Raw genomic sequence first — 16,690 nt, forward strand, 5'->3', positions numbered from 1 at the left:
GCATCTTCATGGCCATTTTGATATATGGAGCACATAACATCTCCCACTGAAGCCATATTGACGGTCTGGCCTTCTATAACGACACACTAACTCACAAATAGGTTAAGACCAAGTTGTGGGCATTTATTCACAAAAACTTAAGCAGGTAGGTAAACAGGTAGGTCAGCTTTATCAAAAGATGTAGATACTAACTGATGAATAAAACAGTTAAGTCAAGTCACCTTTATTTATATAGCACTTTATACAATACAGATTGTGTCAAAGCAGATTTACAGTGTTAAACAGGAAAAACGTGTGCTGATAATGCTGGAGGACAATAAATTAAAGTAAATTTTTCATTTAAAGTCAGTTTGATTCAGTGATGTTATCATCAAGCTCAGTTCAGTTCTTTTCAAATAGTGTCTGTGCAATCAAGTCGACAGTATTGCCAGAAATTTTGTCCCTAACTAAGCAAGCCAAAGGTGACAATGGCAAGGAACCAAAACTCCATCGCTGACAGAAATGGAGATAAAACTCTTGGGAGAAACCAGGCTCAATCCGGGGGCCAGTTCTCCTCTGGCCAGAAGAAACCAGCAAGGTGCGTTTAATTCCAGGCTGCAGTGCAAGTCAGATTGAGCAGAGGACTCATCTGGCTCTTGTGGTCTTGTGCCGATAGTCGATGTCTAGGTGACCAGGTTTTCACTGGGGATCTGTCTCTAGGGCTCATCAAAACAGGTAACAGTCACTTTCTTCTTACAGGGAACAGAAGGTATATCCACAGCGGCAGGGACTACAACTAAGGATCTTGGCATTACAGGTAAGTATCAACAGGTAACAGTCTTTCTCTTCCCACAGAGTCTTTAGTAAACAAGGAACTATAGCTAAGGATCTTGGCTTAACAGCATTCACAGAACGATTGCAAGCAAGAGATAGCTAAAACAGGAACTGTTACAGATCAGAGCCCTCCAGCAGGGATGTACTGAATACAGGTACCTCCAGCATCAAACAAATCATTAAGTAATACCAAACAGCAGGACACAGGCTGACAAAAGGAACAGGCAACTCATGACTATAGCTGCGTCCCAATTTAGAGACTGAATTCAAAGGCCACACCTTCACAGGCTGTGAATTTTGAACCGAGTGTTGTTTAAATGGGACTGTCTAGCCTACAGAGGATTTATCTTGTCGCCTAGCAACTGTGATAGCTGCGTTTGACAACAGTAACATTTGTACTGGGCTTTTTTGAAAGTGATATTAAACTGGCCGAAAACAAAACAGTGTTCTGTCTAAATATGTTCACTTTAGTCCATTTCTGTAAAAAACAAAGAGTATTAACTATAAAATTGCATTTTATTACAATCCAAGTCAACATTTTAACTGCTTTAAAGTTTTTTTTTTATTGTTACGTTTGTAGAATTAGATATTCAAGTAAGTTGAAACCCAGTGCTTACATTTAAAAGTGTAATTCTCTCAAAAAAAAATACTGTCGACACTGGCACACAATGGATTCTACATGTAGGGTAGGGAAGACCGCAAAAGGGGCCATCTGTTAAAGTCTTCATAGCCTGAGAAACGAAGAGTGCATTTCCAGGCCACATTTTAAGGAGCCTTTTAATTAGGACAGCCTTTTGTCACACCTTTGTCCTTCAAATGTGGTCCAAACACTCTGATAATAAGACACAGGTAAGTCTTGTTAACACTTAGGAGACTGAGAGTGGGTGCGAGAAGGAGAAAGTGGGGCAGAGTCCAGAGTGCACATGACGTCTCGTGTATGCAGATTTTAAGGACCCACATAAGGTGAGAAAACAGTGAGGTAAGATTTCGTGACCCAATAAAAGTTACGTTGTTCTGTTTCCATGGTGATGGCTCTCCCAAGAGAGTGTTTTTCTTCAGCCGATTTTCTTTATTTCAGAAAGAGGAGAAAACCCTTTTTGCCTGTTCCCAGCCAAACTAGATCTGCCAATCCTCATTGTCCCTGGAGGGGACTCCCTCGCACACATATAAAACTGCTGCTGCTGCAGTAATCAGTATGCTGTCCCATAAACCAATATTTAAAACACACACTAACAAAAGCACTATGTTTCTACCATGTTATTTTGGCATGTTCCATGGTGTACTATGTACGTACCATGACGTATAGCAATGGTAATCCTTCAGAACCATGGTAATATCTAATACCGCGACTACTACACTGCACCGCCACAGCATTTCAGTAAGAAAGGACTATATTTAGCAGTTGTTTGTATTTATCATGTGCAAATGAGAGTATTGTTTTGTTCTTTGTCTCTAAGCAGAGACATGGGTGTTGTGTGTGTGTGTGTGTGTGTGTGTGTGTGTGTGTGTGTGTGTGTGCGTGCGTGCGTGCATGTGTGTTTTGTGTCCAGTCCTGAGGCAGTATATGCATCCCATCAGTATGTGATCAGTTAGGAACACACACAGCCTATGGCACAGAACTGAGAGTAATACCTCATGTTTACTGTAAGAGAACAAGACACATTAATAATCAATAATGTGTTGGAGACAAAACAACATAAAACATCAAGAAAGGAGCATATACAATCTAATATATACATAACTGGTAGTTCCAGTCCTTGATTCTGATTGGTCAACAGATGTGTTTTATTCATGTTAAAACACTGATATGACCACTTCACCTAAAGGTTTTGTGTATCACTGCACAACATCCTTAGCAACCACCCCTAGCAACATAATCAATATAGCATCAAAACAGTTTGGTGAGTTATGTATTTCAGCAGAATTAACAGTTTATTAGTTGTGTAATGAACAGTGTTGGGCACGTTACTTTAAAAAAGTAATTAGTTATAGTTACTAGTTACTTCTCACAAATAGTAACTGAGTTACATCATTATAAAAGTAACTAATTACCAGGGAAAGAAACTATTGCGTTACTTTTTAAAAAATGTTCAAATGTCAAATAACTTTGGATGCCCCCAATATTAAATGTTAAATTAATTAAATGAACACTAAAAATAATAAATTATTATTATAAAACATTGTACATTAATCTACACTATTTATCTACTGACACTTAGTATCAATCAGTCAAGCATTATAATATAATATTATGATAATTTTAATATTATATGACGATAGAACTTTAGTAATTAGAATAACCAAGTATGAATGAATATTTGTCATCAATATAAAACGCACTAAGGATTAATGAGCTGCTGGGTTCATGCATATTAATCACGTTGTCTGCGTTCGCTAGAATTGATTTGCTGAAATCAAAACAGGGACGATAATAGGTGAGCGCCAGCCAATGAGATTGTCGTTTGCGCATTAGTTCCGCCCACTACCAGAGAAACCGGCAGTTCTTAAAAGCTGAAGAATTCCAAAGGAACTCCGTTATTATATCAGGACTCTGCTCCTCCAGCTGCACCTCGTCGCTCCGTCCCACCAGCTCCGTTGGGCTCCTTCCTCCCGCCAGCTCCACCTTGGTCCTCAGTCGCTCCGCCGCCGTTGGTCGGCCCCCTGGAGTCGCCATTCCTCCTCCATGGCTCCTCCCTCCGTTGGCTCCACCATGTGCCATCATAGCTGTGGCCTGGGTCCTGCTGTGCTCCTCCTCCTCTGGGCCCCTCCTGTCTCCTTCCTGGCTCCTCCCTGCTTCGTCGCCGCCCTGGTCTTCGTCTGCCCGCTCCCCCCTCCCTGGTGAAGTTGTTACGGGGGGGAGTAATGTCACGCACCTGGACTGTTTTGTTGTGTTTTTGCTCCTCATGTGCCCCGTGACCCAGTTTCTTCCCTGTCTGATTAGTTAATTCCCTGCACCTGTGTTTTCCCAATTATCCTGTGTTTAAAAGCCCCCGTCTGTTCAGTTAGGTTTTGTCGGGTCTACTCGTGATGTACTTGTCAACTCCAGCCTAAGTTGTGGATTATCCCTTGTGTTCCTTTATTAAAAGACATTTGATGTTTATTCGTGCTCCTGCGTGTTGTTCCTGACAGCAGACCATGACACCTACTGATTATTTGTACACACAATCCTCCCTCCTTTCCTCAAGAAGAGTTCAATCACTCTGTTGTACAGGTTATTTGTGCGTTTCAGTTCCAACAATAAGTCCTTTTCTATCGCCATGGAGGCTAATGCTGAAAGTTGAGTCTTTCCAGTCATATTTCTGGCATAAGTTTTAATTTGCTTTAGGGCTGAGAATGTTCATTCAACAGAAGCAGTGGACACAGGGATAGTCACCACCAAACATGCCAATGTGTACAGCTGCCTCATGCTCTCACCCAGATTTTTCTGCTGAAGGAAATCAAGGAGATCAGTGGAACTTTTGCCTTTAAAATCAGTCATGGCATACAGTAGTCAGTTCTTATTTAGCCAGGACAGATCGAATAGTGTTCTTTGACTCCACGCTAAGCTGGAGAATGCTGTATGCAGGAATTTTTTTCCAGTATGTCTGAAACTGCTGGGGGTCGAGGATGGAAACATTAATTTTTCATGGTCTTGAAATCTATTCCGTATCTGGCAGAGAATGTTGTCCAGAACATTTCTTTGGAATTGGTTGTAGTATCCACGAAGGTCTCCTTGTGCTAGGCCTCTCTGTACACACGGAGCACATGAGATGCGCGCAGTGGCTTCATAGACCTTCACCCTTGCCACACAGAATTGTACATCCAATGTTTTGTTCTGTAGTTTTGCAAATAGCCCATCTGAATGCTCAAAAATCCCATTAAATGTGTGAAGCAAAAACAAAACTCAATCATCGAGACGTCCATTATATCCATCAGCACAATGCACAGACCTTGTCAAGCTCATCATGATATTCCAGTATGTGGTGAAACAGCTCCTTTAGGACACACTTCTCAAAGACTGTACTGACCAATCTCGATGTGTATTGCCACCGCGTTGGTGCAACACGAGGAAGACGCCACAGGCAAATATCGTCCAGTAGTTGCGTGCGCCTAGGGGATCTGGAGAAAAATAGGCCATTTAGTTGGTCAAAAAAGATCTTGCATTCTTTAAGCTTGGAATCCCCTTGAGTCAGTACTAAATTCAACCAATGTGCATAGCAGTTAATAAGGCCATAGGTGCTCTCTCCTGAAGTTTCATCTGCAACCCATTTAGTCCAGATGACATGACAGCTGCACCATCGAAACACCTTGCCACAACTTTAACTAGACATTCATATTTCTCCGATAAACAAGAGCAGCGATGTCATTGGCTCGCTTGCCACTAGTAGCATCTTCAAATCTGACAAACCGCTCCTTGACACCTGTGTCCATCACATAATGCAGGACCAGTGCAAGCTGCACTGCATTACTCATGTCTGTCATCTCGTCTATCATAACAGCAACGAAAGTTGCTTTAATGATCTCCTTTCTTATTTGTTCTCTCATCACTGCAGTAGCAATAATCAGGTTGTTTTTTATTTTGCCTGACATCCCAGAAAACACTTTGTTAGTGGACAGGTGGTGATGTAAGTCTGTATTTTTCTCAGGAAGAAAAGATAGAAGCTCCAAATAGTTGCCTCTATTTGTGGATCCAGAGCTTTCATCGTGTCCTTTAAATGAAAGTTCCTGTTTACCCAAAAATGCTGTCTAAAATAGTCTATTAGTCTTTTCAATATTTCCCTATTTTTCTTCACCTTTTCATTGTGTAGCTCCGTTTCCCTGTCAGGAACTATTTTTAGTGGAAAATAGTAACTTCAAAAAAGTAACATATCAGTACATACATTTTTTGCTTTAATATTTGTATTCTGTAGTAACTGTTTTTTAAAAGCAAAAAGGTATGAGAGGCCGTGCTGTACAAAACCATTTCCTTGGGTGTTGTCTTGTTGTTGCCACTCCAGTGGTCCTGTTGTTTGCACCGAAGACCAGAAACTAATTCACAATACCAGAAGTTTAATTGACTTGATGAATCCCTGAAGTTTTGATTGTGTACAAGCTGGTGTGTATATATTGGGGGTGGGGTGGGGGTGATGTTGGAAACGGTATAGGTCAGGGTGCAATGGAGGTCGACCATGATTTTCACCTGCTTGTTCTCTTAACCAGGTTGAGTTAATTTCCTCAACACATCATACAATGACAGTTTCCAAACCAAAGACAGAATGTAGTCCAAAGAGCCTTATAATAACTTTGATGGTTATTATGTAATTATAGAATAATTATTATAGTTCCCTGTTGAGTCAATTACAAAATAAGACTTTGTCTATGTATTATATATATTTTCTAATAAATATTGTGTAAATATTTTTTTATTTAATGTAATCAGTTTTGTATGTGATTATATTATATTACAGATTTATCTATTTGTATTATATTAGTTATCAGCCACCCTGCACTTTAAATATCATAATGGATCGGTCATTAAAAAAATCCATATTCAACCTCTACTTAAACAGTTCATAACAAAGCAAGTGTTCTTGGGGTTCCCTGATAAAAAGTAACAGCATATACAACACATATGTGCAGTAATTCAGAAAGTGTACTAAACAGAGAGCAGTCTGGACATAAGTTTGAAATGTGCATAATGGAATACAAAGATAAGAGCACTTTGAGTGCAAACTGAAAAATCCTTGAGAGAAGAGCTCTATTCCAGTCTATTAGAGTGATGGGTGTGATAAGTGCATATTGCTGGTGACTTGACTATGTGTGAGTGTTTGCATGCGATGGAATAATAACCGCTCTAGAGGAGACCATTAACTCTGGCATATTTACAGTCCCAGCTGAGTAAGTAATCACATGTACAAGCTCACTGCTTCATTTCCATGGAAAAACAAATTATTGATTCTCATTAAGAGATTGATACGGAGCCCCAGAGCTCCAGGAAGAGAGACAGGTGTGATTTCTTACCCTGCTTGAGCAGCTTGGACTTAGGCTTGCAGCATGGGATCTGCTCTTCCCTGGAGCTCCTATCTGGAAGACTGGATCGATCAGGGCTAATTAGCTGGGGCTGTGATTCTCTCTCTCTGGGCTTCAGCTCTATGTGTGCATGAATTGAATACTTTATTTATCTTGTTTTGCGGTTTTCTCATTCTTACAAATGGAGAGGCAGAGTTTGGGGAGAGGAAGAAAGAACATCAGTCACACTTTTTAGAAATTTAACACATGTATAGAGAGAGTGAGAGACTACAGTTGAGATGCTTTTTTAGAGAGAAAAAAACTGTTAGCCTTTATTATCGTATTTCTTGAAGTTTTCATCCTTGATTCTGTTATTTTCCACTTTATAAGTTGCTTTGAAAGAGTTTGTATCGTTTAAAGCACTTTATCAAGGTAATTTGACTTTACACAATTACTGTCTCTCGAGTTTCTGTTCTCACAGCTGTCAAACCCAGGTGCATGTGTGCATTTGAATTTTTATGGTTTTAAACAGGCTGACTCTGTCTGTGCTCCATCTTTTAAAATGTAATTCATTCTTCTCTTTCAGATTCCAGAGGAGCATGATTTGGAGAGTCAGGTTCGCAAGGAGAGAGAGTGGAGATTCTTACGCAACGCACGAGTACGCAGACAAAGCCAACGCATCACCCAAAGAGGTACTGGTTTCCAACTGTAAAACTGCATGAAACTACTTAATTGCTGTCTCAATTTAGCCAGTTCTAGTCATATGTGGTCATAACATATACGGGTCAATATCACCATAGAGTTCCTTTCAGCTCTCACAATACTCAAAAATTTTGGTTTTAATTCGCTTTGTCATATCATAAATAGAAGACACTCAAGTACTATAGAAGCATATTATAATTTTTTTAGATAATTATGGGCCATTATTCGAAACATAAACCATAAGATATGTCCACCCTGTCATGGACATATATTACTGTTAAATACGTTTTCATTGCAAGATTAAGATTAATTATAATATATTATTAATATATTATTAATTATATTTTCTGAAAGGTATGATGTCCCTTTCCTAAACAGGGTTATTAAAAAATATAACAATAATAAATAATACAATTACATCCTCAATCACATTGATATACCCCCCCCCCCAATTCATTTTGGCTTTTAGCAATATTAACTACAAATGAATGCAATGTCCACCCTGTCATGTTTATGTCCACTCTATCGAGTCTAAGTGGCCGACAGTGTGGACATTTTGAGCTTCAATTAGCATATTAGCTTACAAAAAACTGTGACTAGCTAAATATTTAGTCTGGTTGTTGAAGAGAATTTGGTATATTTAAACATACATATTTTGAAAATACTGTATTTGAATCACTTCTAGCATATATTATGCTGAGAGGGTGGACATGTTAAGCTTTGGCAAAGCAAGTAAGCAAACTCATACGAAGAAAATTTGTCGATTGAAAAGTCACCAACTTATTCACCTCAGCTGTTGAAATTCCCGCCACTGAAGAGACAAAAAATCTGTTGTCCTGATGTCACTAAAGGGGATGGCCTTTTCTTAAAGGAGCGGGTTCCCCAATACGACAGGTTGGACAACCTGTTACGGAGCCGACGAGACAAGAGGCGAGCGGATCCATTTGCAGGGTTTTATTTAAAGACATGGTCATAAATACAGGCAGGGTCGAACAATGGCAAACAGGTACAACACAGGCAAGACAGAGAGTAATCCTAGGGCAAGCGTGGGTCTACGATCGGCGAACAATATCCAACGGGGCAAGGCAGAGAAATAATCCAGGTACACAAGCTATAATCCAAACGAGGTGCAAACAGAGTCCGAACGGCAAGGCAAAGGGTAAATCCAGGAAACGGGCAGGAATCAAAACATGAGAATACCGGCAAGACAAGACTAAGATAACTAAGTGGGCTCCGTAGAGTAGCTATTGCTAGGCTATACACTATACAATACTCGGCAAAGAGGAAGTCCATGGTTTATGTAGGGTGTGTGATCAGTGTGATCAGTGCAATCAGCTGTGTGTGTCATCAGTGCAATGGCTGATGGGAATTGTAGTGCAAGGTAATGTGAAACAGTCTGTGTAGTGTGAGAGTCAATATGATGGAAGGGTGACCGCTGGTGGCAATCAGACAGAAGCCACGAACCGGATTCGTAACACAACCATTCAAGGGACATGGACAAACTCTTCTTTTTATTAAATAAAAATATAGTTTTTATTACTAAATGATCAATACACTCAAATTGAATAATCTCTTATTTAACAAAATATTAATAGGAGATTTTTTATTTTTTTTATTTTATGATTTGACAATATTCTACTATCATTCAAATTTAGTGAGCAGTGCATGGGACATAGCAAAATAACACACATCCTCTTACACAAAACAAAAAAAAAATCTAGAAAATGTAGATTTAAAGAGCCAAGTAATGCTTTTGTTATGAATATAAAAACTTAGCCTAATATAACACACCCCTTCATAGTCATTTTTATGTTAAGTTATCATGGCAAATGAGTTATTTATGTACAGGACACCAAAAGTGATATTGACCCATACATATATTATATTTACCAAAAGTTACAGATGCTAATATCATTTCACTCAAGTCTACAGCAGGAATGTTTCTAGCCTTTCATCAATACTGGGGCACAGACCACCCCAGAGAATCAAAAAATTGTCCCCAATTTTTTATTTATTTTTAATATTTCAGTGGCTATAGCATCTAAAAATCGATCTTGCAATATAACTTAGTGTGTTTAAAGGGCTGTCATTTAATCAAAGTAATACATTTTTCAAAACAAGGCATTCGCAAATCTGGCGTTTAATTCTGACTCTAAACAGCTGATCAAATACAGAGGACATGATTGCTTAAATATTATCAGGGAAAATGATTCTCTGCTCGGTATACAATAATCTCCATGGACAGACAATAATTTATAAGTAATATTTTTGGGGGGACAGCATTATTTCACTGGGGCTTGTGACCCAGCAAAAAGGGTCCAGTGACACCCCTGGTCTGCAGTAAACCTTTATCAGGAATGCTTTTAATCTCTGTACATTAGATGCTTTTTATATAATGTGGATTTCACAATAATAATTTAATAATATACATTTAATGTGGAATTCTCAAGTGGAACTGGGTGAACCAGTTATATGCTGTAGTTTTTGTGTGTGAAAGCCCCAAGCTTAAAAGAAAGCAATGTGCTTGGCTCCCTGTCTGAAGTCAGCGGAGTTTCAAACAGAATGGCTAACATGCTTACGTCAGTGCCAGCACGCACACACACACAAGTGCGCAGGACTGATTGCGTCAGAGCGGAGGATCCTGCTCACTCTCGTGTGTCTTTCTCCTTTCATCACTCTCTCCGCCATCCTCCTCTCTGAAGCCGAGAGAGGGGCTGCCCTCATTCAGTCTAGCTGGAGGAACTGAATCAAATCCTGAATTCCCTCTGAGTTCCCTTCATGCATAGTTTTTTCTCTCATGTGCAATTCTCACACTGAAGTTCAGTAGTGTCACCCTTATTAATTTTCCTCAAAAACATGTAAAGACTGCTGTGGTCATTAGTAAAGCTCAACATTTCACTAATTAAACCTGTTGTAACTGATCTATCCCTCTTGTGGTTTTAGGAGTGACACGGTTAGATGATCAGATCTTCATCAACAGAAACCCAGGTGTTCCATCAGTGGTGAAGTTTCACCCATTTAACCCCTGCATCGCTGTAGCTGATAAAGACTCAATCTGGTGAGTGACTGTAACATACACAACCACATTCATCTACAATCAAAACTCTTTGAAAGAGAAGCATGCATGAGCAAGCATAAGAACATTATAACATTTGGACTTTTTCAAATACCACTTTTCACAGTACTGCACATAGAACAATGTTTCCCATTAATTACTCAGACTCTGCTGGCCCTCCTCAGTCTAATCTGCCCCAGCTAATAAACTGAAAATATAGTTTCCCTTCTCTCATAATAACTTAAAAAATCTCTAATGTTGTTTTGTGTCACTGCTTTGGCAAAGCATCTATCAATCAAATTAATATCGAACATGTGATATAACTTTTAGTGTGTCCGTGTGTCTCAAATCACAAAGGCCTGAAATTTAGTTTAATAAGTATAAGTATATTATCTATTTCTCTGCATATTTCAAATCAAAGTGTGGTACTGTGTTTACGTAAAACAGCGTGTGCCAGTTATGCTTTATTTTCACATTCCGCCATTTCTGTTTTTACTTTTGTTCCTGTATATCTCTAGATGGCATATTTTTGTAAACCTGTTGTTTTCTGCTAAATTAAAAGCTAGAGGGTTTAACTCTAAGTGAAGAAAAATAAATTAAGACAGCATTGTAATTTTACAACTGTAGTATGAAGTAAAATAATATACTTATTTTAAGTAACCAAGTTCACTCCCCCATAGTCTAAAAAAAATTCTATGGGAAACACTGTAGAATGTGATTTGTTATAAATTTCCTAATGACTATGGTAGGCCATATTTAGGCTATCTTTGCCCCCTATTCTCTGTTACAGCTTGTGAATATGAGTGTGCCAAGAAGATATTTTAATACTGTCTCTGATTTAAAACTCATAAAAATGCTTATGGAGTTTTAAAGTATGTGAATCAGTTTTTATCTTATCAAATTCAGTTCAAAACACTGATTCAGTGATTCTTTTGTTATCACTCAGAAATGTTCAGGGCGATCTCTGTTATGTTGTATATTGCATAGAGAGGCATTGTGAACTATTACAACTGTGTTCTGTGTGTGTGTGGAACAGTTTTTGGGACTGGGAGAAAGGAGAGAGGTTGGATTATTTCTACAATGGGAACCCACGATACACACGCATTACAGCTATGGAGTACCTTAATGGACATGACTGCTCTCTCCTCCTCACCGCCACTGGTCAGTTCACCTATCATTCATGTTGAAGCACACTTTGATCGGTTCTCATGTTTGTCTCTTTCTATGCTGACTTGCACCATGCCACTTTTTGTGCAGATGATGGAGCTTTGCGAATTTGGAAGAACTTTGCTGACCAGAGGAATCCAGAGATGGTCACAGCGTGGCAGGGGCTGTCCGACATGCTGCCCACTACACGAGGTTTGCTTTCACACTCATACACTCTCTGTGCGAATATCGCTCTTCTTCGTCATCTGAGTTTCTTTTCCCCCGTCTACTCTCTGCTCGGCCAGTGTTTGGAAAAAGCTGTCGGAATTTCCAGTCTTCCTGCATGACGCGGGACTGTAGAGACGCCCATGGGTGCTCTGGTACGAAAGCAGAATGTTGGTCATTACATTAGTTGTAGTTTTGTGGGTCTATTTCAAAATTCTTCAGTTTGCTGTTATATAAGACAAATTAGCAGTTGTGTTTATTTCACAATTGTTTGTGTTGGACAGTATTTGTGTGAATGTACAGTATTTATTATCCTAACTGGAACTTTTGCTATTTTGGGGTATGCATATAATTTATATAATGTTAATAATTAGCTTGCTTATGTTACATTTATATTTTTTCAGTTATGCTTCTCAGTTTTCCATGATTAATATTAGTTTAGTCCCTTCTTCTTTTCTGTATGTGGACAGACTGAAAATCTTATGAAAACCTTAAAACTCACATCACTGCAAAACAATTGTTGTTGCGTCTGTCGAAGAAGTTAAGATTACAAAACTGATAAGACTAAACCAAATAATATTATAGTCCCAGTGCCTTTTCATTATTCCGGGTGGATGATATCAAAACAAGACAAGCCTCATAGATAGTGGAGCTTACCTGCTTCATCTGTTGTATCTAGAGAAATTTGTGTCATAACCTGGTTATTCTTGGTGGGATTTTGAGAAATTAAATTGCACATTGAAATGAGGTGAAGGACGTGTCTGAGTCAAACTAGGACTGACATTAGTTGTCAGCAGTGGGGCTTATCACAACCTATCAGTTAAACCCAGCTAGACTCACAGACACAAAGATTTTTTTCCCAGCTGCTCTGTGGGTGGGGGGTGCGTGCTGTCAGCCTCAACTTTGAGACATATTTTTTGGAATAGTTCACCTCATCTGTACTCCATGCTGTTCAATCATTATTTTTGTGTTCTTTATTTCCATAGAACACAAAAAGCAGAACATTATGCCTTTCACATACAACACAACTTGATATTAACTGTCACTGTCAAAAAGGACAAAAAAAGCTCAATTTAATAGATTTACATGAGTAACAGATTGAAATGCATTGATCTTTGAAATTTGGTTCTGTGATTGGACTTACTAAAGACATATTTGCATAATGCCACAAAATAAAAAAAAATTTTTTTTACTTTTTTAAAAAGTGTACAGTGTACCATTTTAAACACGGCCTTTGTGAGCACAGTATGCCTGACGAGCAATGGTGGAATGCATGATTTTCAGCTAATTATAAAAATTTTAGTCTGTTCTTCACAAAGATATCGTAGAGCTGATCTCAGAACTGTCATTAAAACTGGTTTCTAGGACAGCTGCAGGGAGAAAGACCGGTGGCATAATCTGAGCCAGGTCATGGCTCCATTAGAACAGAAGATAGAGGGAAATCCTAGAATGTCCTTATGACCTTACCACTGACTCCTAGTCAAATTTAAAATTGATGAATAAAATTTCTGCATGCGTGTTGTATATGTATCCATGCTTTATGGCACTTTTACCTCAATTTTAAAGTTAAATGGTTTCATTCCAAGAATGTTTAAGTAAAAGGTCTGTAGCTTTAATAGAAATCATAAACGTTAGTGTCCTCCTTGGTTGCTGTAGCCCTCGTCCTTACTGCTGTTTCTCATTCCTGTTTTCTTTACCTACAGTAACAGCTGCTCAGACACTCTTTTTCTTTCCTTCATTTACTTTAATAAATAACTTTTTGTGATTCCCCTGCAAAATCTGCGTTTACGTTTCCTCTGTAATGTCTGTAAAGACATTTTTCATGGTCCTCTGTCTTTGGAAAGGAGGAACAAGGCTTCTGTCAGCAGTATGACTCTTTGAAGTTTTAATTCACCCAAAAACTGTCATAACGTATTCATTCTTATGGCTTACCAAACTCCTGTTACTTAATGGAGCCATCTTCTGTAGACAATAAAAGGAGATATTTTGAAGAATGTTTATACAGTTCTTTCACATGTATAGCATATAGTGAAAAAAGGCACTATAAAAATAGTCCATACAAAGAATAAGCCTTATACAGTATATAAGTTTTCTGCAGCCTTTTGATTTAATACTGTTCTAACCAAACACAACGCAACAAGGTGGCAGGCTTAAAAGGTATCTCTTCCATGATTTTTAACCGGTTTGTGATTAGTGGCATTACATTTTGTCATTTACTCTTTTCTATTTCTGCAACATTGTGCAAGGAAGCCCCACTTACTCTAAAATCTCATTTTACCAATGTGCAATACTTGCTAAAGGCCATTTTTCATTTATGATTTTGCCTGTTTGGCCTGATTCGGACGGTAATTGTTTCTCAAGGAGACGCAAGCGTTTTTCAACATTTACAGTAGTTAGTCTGTGATTTTATTGCCATCCAAATTCAGAATGCTGGTGTTTTTCTCCCACCGCCCTCATAAAAATCCCCGGCCGAACTGCCTACTGTTTTTTGACAAACACCAAGGTCCTGTGGTAATTTAATTGCCATCTGAATCTATATCTCTGAGTTTACAAGAAGAAAACGATTCAAAATTCAGTTTAAATCCTTTTTGACCATTGCCGAACACTGTACGGTTACTGTTACACTTTTCTGTAATTTGCATGCATATGTATTACTAAAATTGCTGGAAAGTATTTACAAGAACAGTATTTCATAACTGTTCCACCACAGCAAGTAGGAGCTGTTAAGAACAAAAGCAAGAAATAGTAGAAAACATATAAACATTTGAAATGGTTGATTATTATGGTAGAAACACTATGCAATACAATTTTAAAATATTTATTATGTACAATTATATACATAAAAATATAAACCAAGAAGCTTCATGTTTACCTTATGTAAATAAGAGGTAGCATTAACTTACCTGACATCCATCATTTTGAGAGATGAAATGCAAGATAGAAAACCATTTCAGCTATAGTGCATCTATTTCCCTATTTTTAAACAGGAGATTTAAATAATCAAATAATAAATAGGATATTATTAACTATGAATTTATTCATATTATTCCAAGCATATGACATTTTATTTGCAAGCAGACAATCATGCTCATGCCACGTGAGCAGTGTGTTCCCAGGTTCGTAGGATCACAGAACTCCATTGTGAATCAATCACCTTCCGAATCCATGAGTTTTATCAGAGTTGCCATGTAATTTTTAGAGATGCCCATGAGAGATTACCGTCCGAATAGGGCTAAAGCTGTTCCTTAGCATATTTTAGTACAATGGCTCCCTACTACGTTCTTGGAGTCACCCCATCACTTCACATTTTGCATGTCTCCTTAATCAATCACATCTAATTCAACTCATCAGCTTATTAGTAGAGACTCCGAGACCTAAAATGTCATACAAAGGAGACGTTCAAAATTTTGACTCCAGAAACATGGTTGGGAACCATTTTTTTTAGTGTACTTGGATTATAGCGCACAAGTTGTTTTATGGTACTGTTTTATGGAATGGATAGTTAATGCATACATTTGCTACTAAACTACTGTTTTGTTTTTGGAGCTTGAAAGACACTGTATACTATATGGTGACTGTAACATTCTTCATTTCTTCTTTTACTGCTAAGATAGAAAGCTAGGATCTCCTTGTGTTTAATTTACCTATTGTTGTGTGTGTGTGTGTGTGTGTGTGTGTGTGTGTGTGTGTATATACACTCACAGATTCTCATCTTGAGAATCTTTATTTCCCAAATGAAATTAATCCGGATCATAACCAAAAAATAATCAAATGAAATACCTGGGATAATAACTCAATGAATGACTCTCTCACAATAAAAACCTTAATGCCAAGAGAAGATATCAGTCACGTACATCAGAACGCAAGAAGATTCTTGAGCTTCTGGCTTTCCTGAAGAACTCCTGCACATCTGTGCTACTTTAAGATGGATGAGCAAAGTTTTGGCTCTGAGAACTGATTTCAGCCTTGCTATTCGGCTCCCTGTGAGAAAACCTGATTTACTTGGCAGATGTCATGCTGAGAAACCACAGCCTTGTTCTCCCTCCCTTTCCTGCAGTGTGTGTATGTGTGGATGTAGATAAGATATGAGGTGAATTAAATTCAGGTGGAAAATGAGTGTGGATCATATCTGTGTGTGTGTGTGTGTGTGTGTGTGTGTGAGAGAGAGAGAGAGAGAGACAATGAGTGAGAGAGAGAGAGAGAGAGAGAGAGAGAGAGAGACCGTTTCCATGTAAAAGTGTGTTTGTGTCTGATAGGCCCAGTCCCAAATTCTGCCCTGAAACCTTGTGCCACACTTTAATCATGTAATGCCACATAAAGTTTTGATAGGCCAAGTGTGCATTGAGAGTGCATGGTAACCACTATGGAGGCATTTTCGAGCCCCCTTCTGAAACCTAAATTGAAAGATGAAACACCTTACCGTCTTGTGGACTTTTCTGACATTTGTATAAAAGCTATTGCAAGACCACAAGTGCGCATGAAGTGCCCTATTTGGGACAGGGTTACAGATCACATCCTGGTGTGTGTTTACATGTGTGCTAACATGGTGGTGTCTTCTGGCTGATAAACTGACCAACCCTCCTGATCTCCTTCCTGTGCTCTTCCCCTCTCTTCCTCTTCTCCTTTCACAGGTTTGGCCCGACGGGTCTCAATCTATCTTGACAGAAGTAAGCAAGGAGGTGAGTGCTTCTCTCTCTTCTTTTCCTTCAACTCTATTTGGTGTTTGCACATGTGACACTGAGCATCTAATGTTTTCCCATTCCCAATTATAGCCTAACATTT

General features: G+C 38.6%; 1 protein-coding gene across 6 annotated transcripts in view; it reads left to right on the plus strand.

The window, feature by feature from the left end:
* Positions 1–16,690, plus strand: part of rptor (regulatory associated protein of MTOR, complex 1) — a 288,710-nt gene that overhangs the window by 260,365 nt on the left and 11,655 nt on the right. For 3 of the 6 annotated variants that reach the window (XM_058779698.1, XM_058779699.1, XM_058779697.1), the window contains 5 exons: positions 7,367–7,472; positions 10,426–10,540; positions 11,574–11,698; positions 11,795–11,896; positions 16,540–16,587. In XM_058779698.1, coding sequence (XP_058635681.1) covers positions 7,367–7,472; positions 10,426–10,540; positions 11,574–11,698; positions 11,795–11,896; positions 16,540–16,587 — 496 coding nt within the window. Of the gene's footprint in view, positions 1–7,366; positions 7,473–10,425; positions 10,541–11,573; positions 11,699–11,794; positions 11,897–11,988; positions 12,209–16,539; positions 16,588–16,690 lie in introns of those variants that run through there. The other 3 variants (XM_058779695.1, XM_058779696.1, XM_058779700.1) reach the window with 2 other exon arrangements.

The sequence above is a fragment of the Onychostoma macrolepis genome, chromosome 06, assembly GCF_012432095.1.
Source record: "Onychostoma macrolepis isolate SWU-2019 chromosome 06, ASM1243209v1, whole genome shotgun sequence".
Classification (NCBI taxonomy): domain Eukaryota; kingdom Metazoa; phylum Chordata; class Actinopteri; order Cypriniformes; family Cyprinidae; genus Onychostoma; species Onychostoma macrolepis.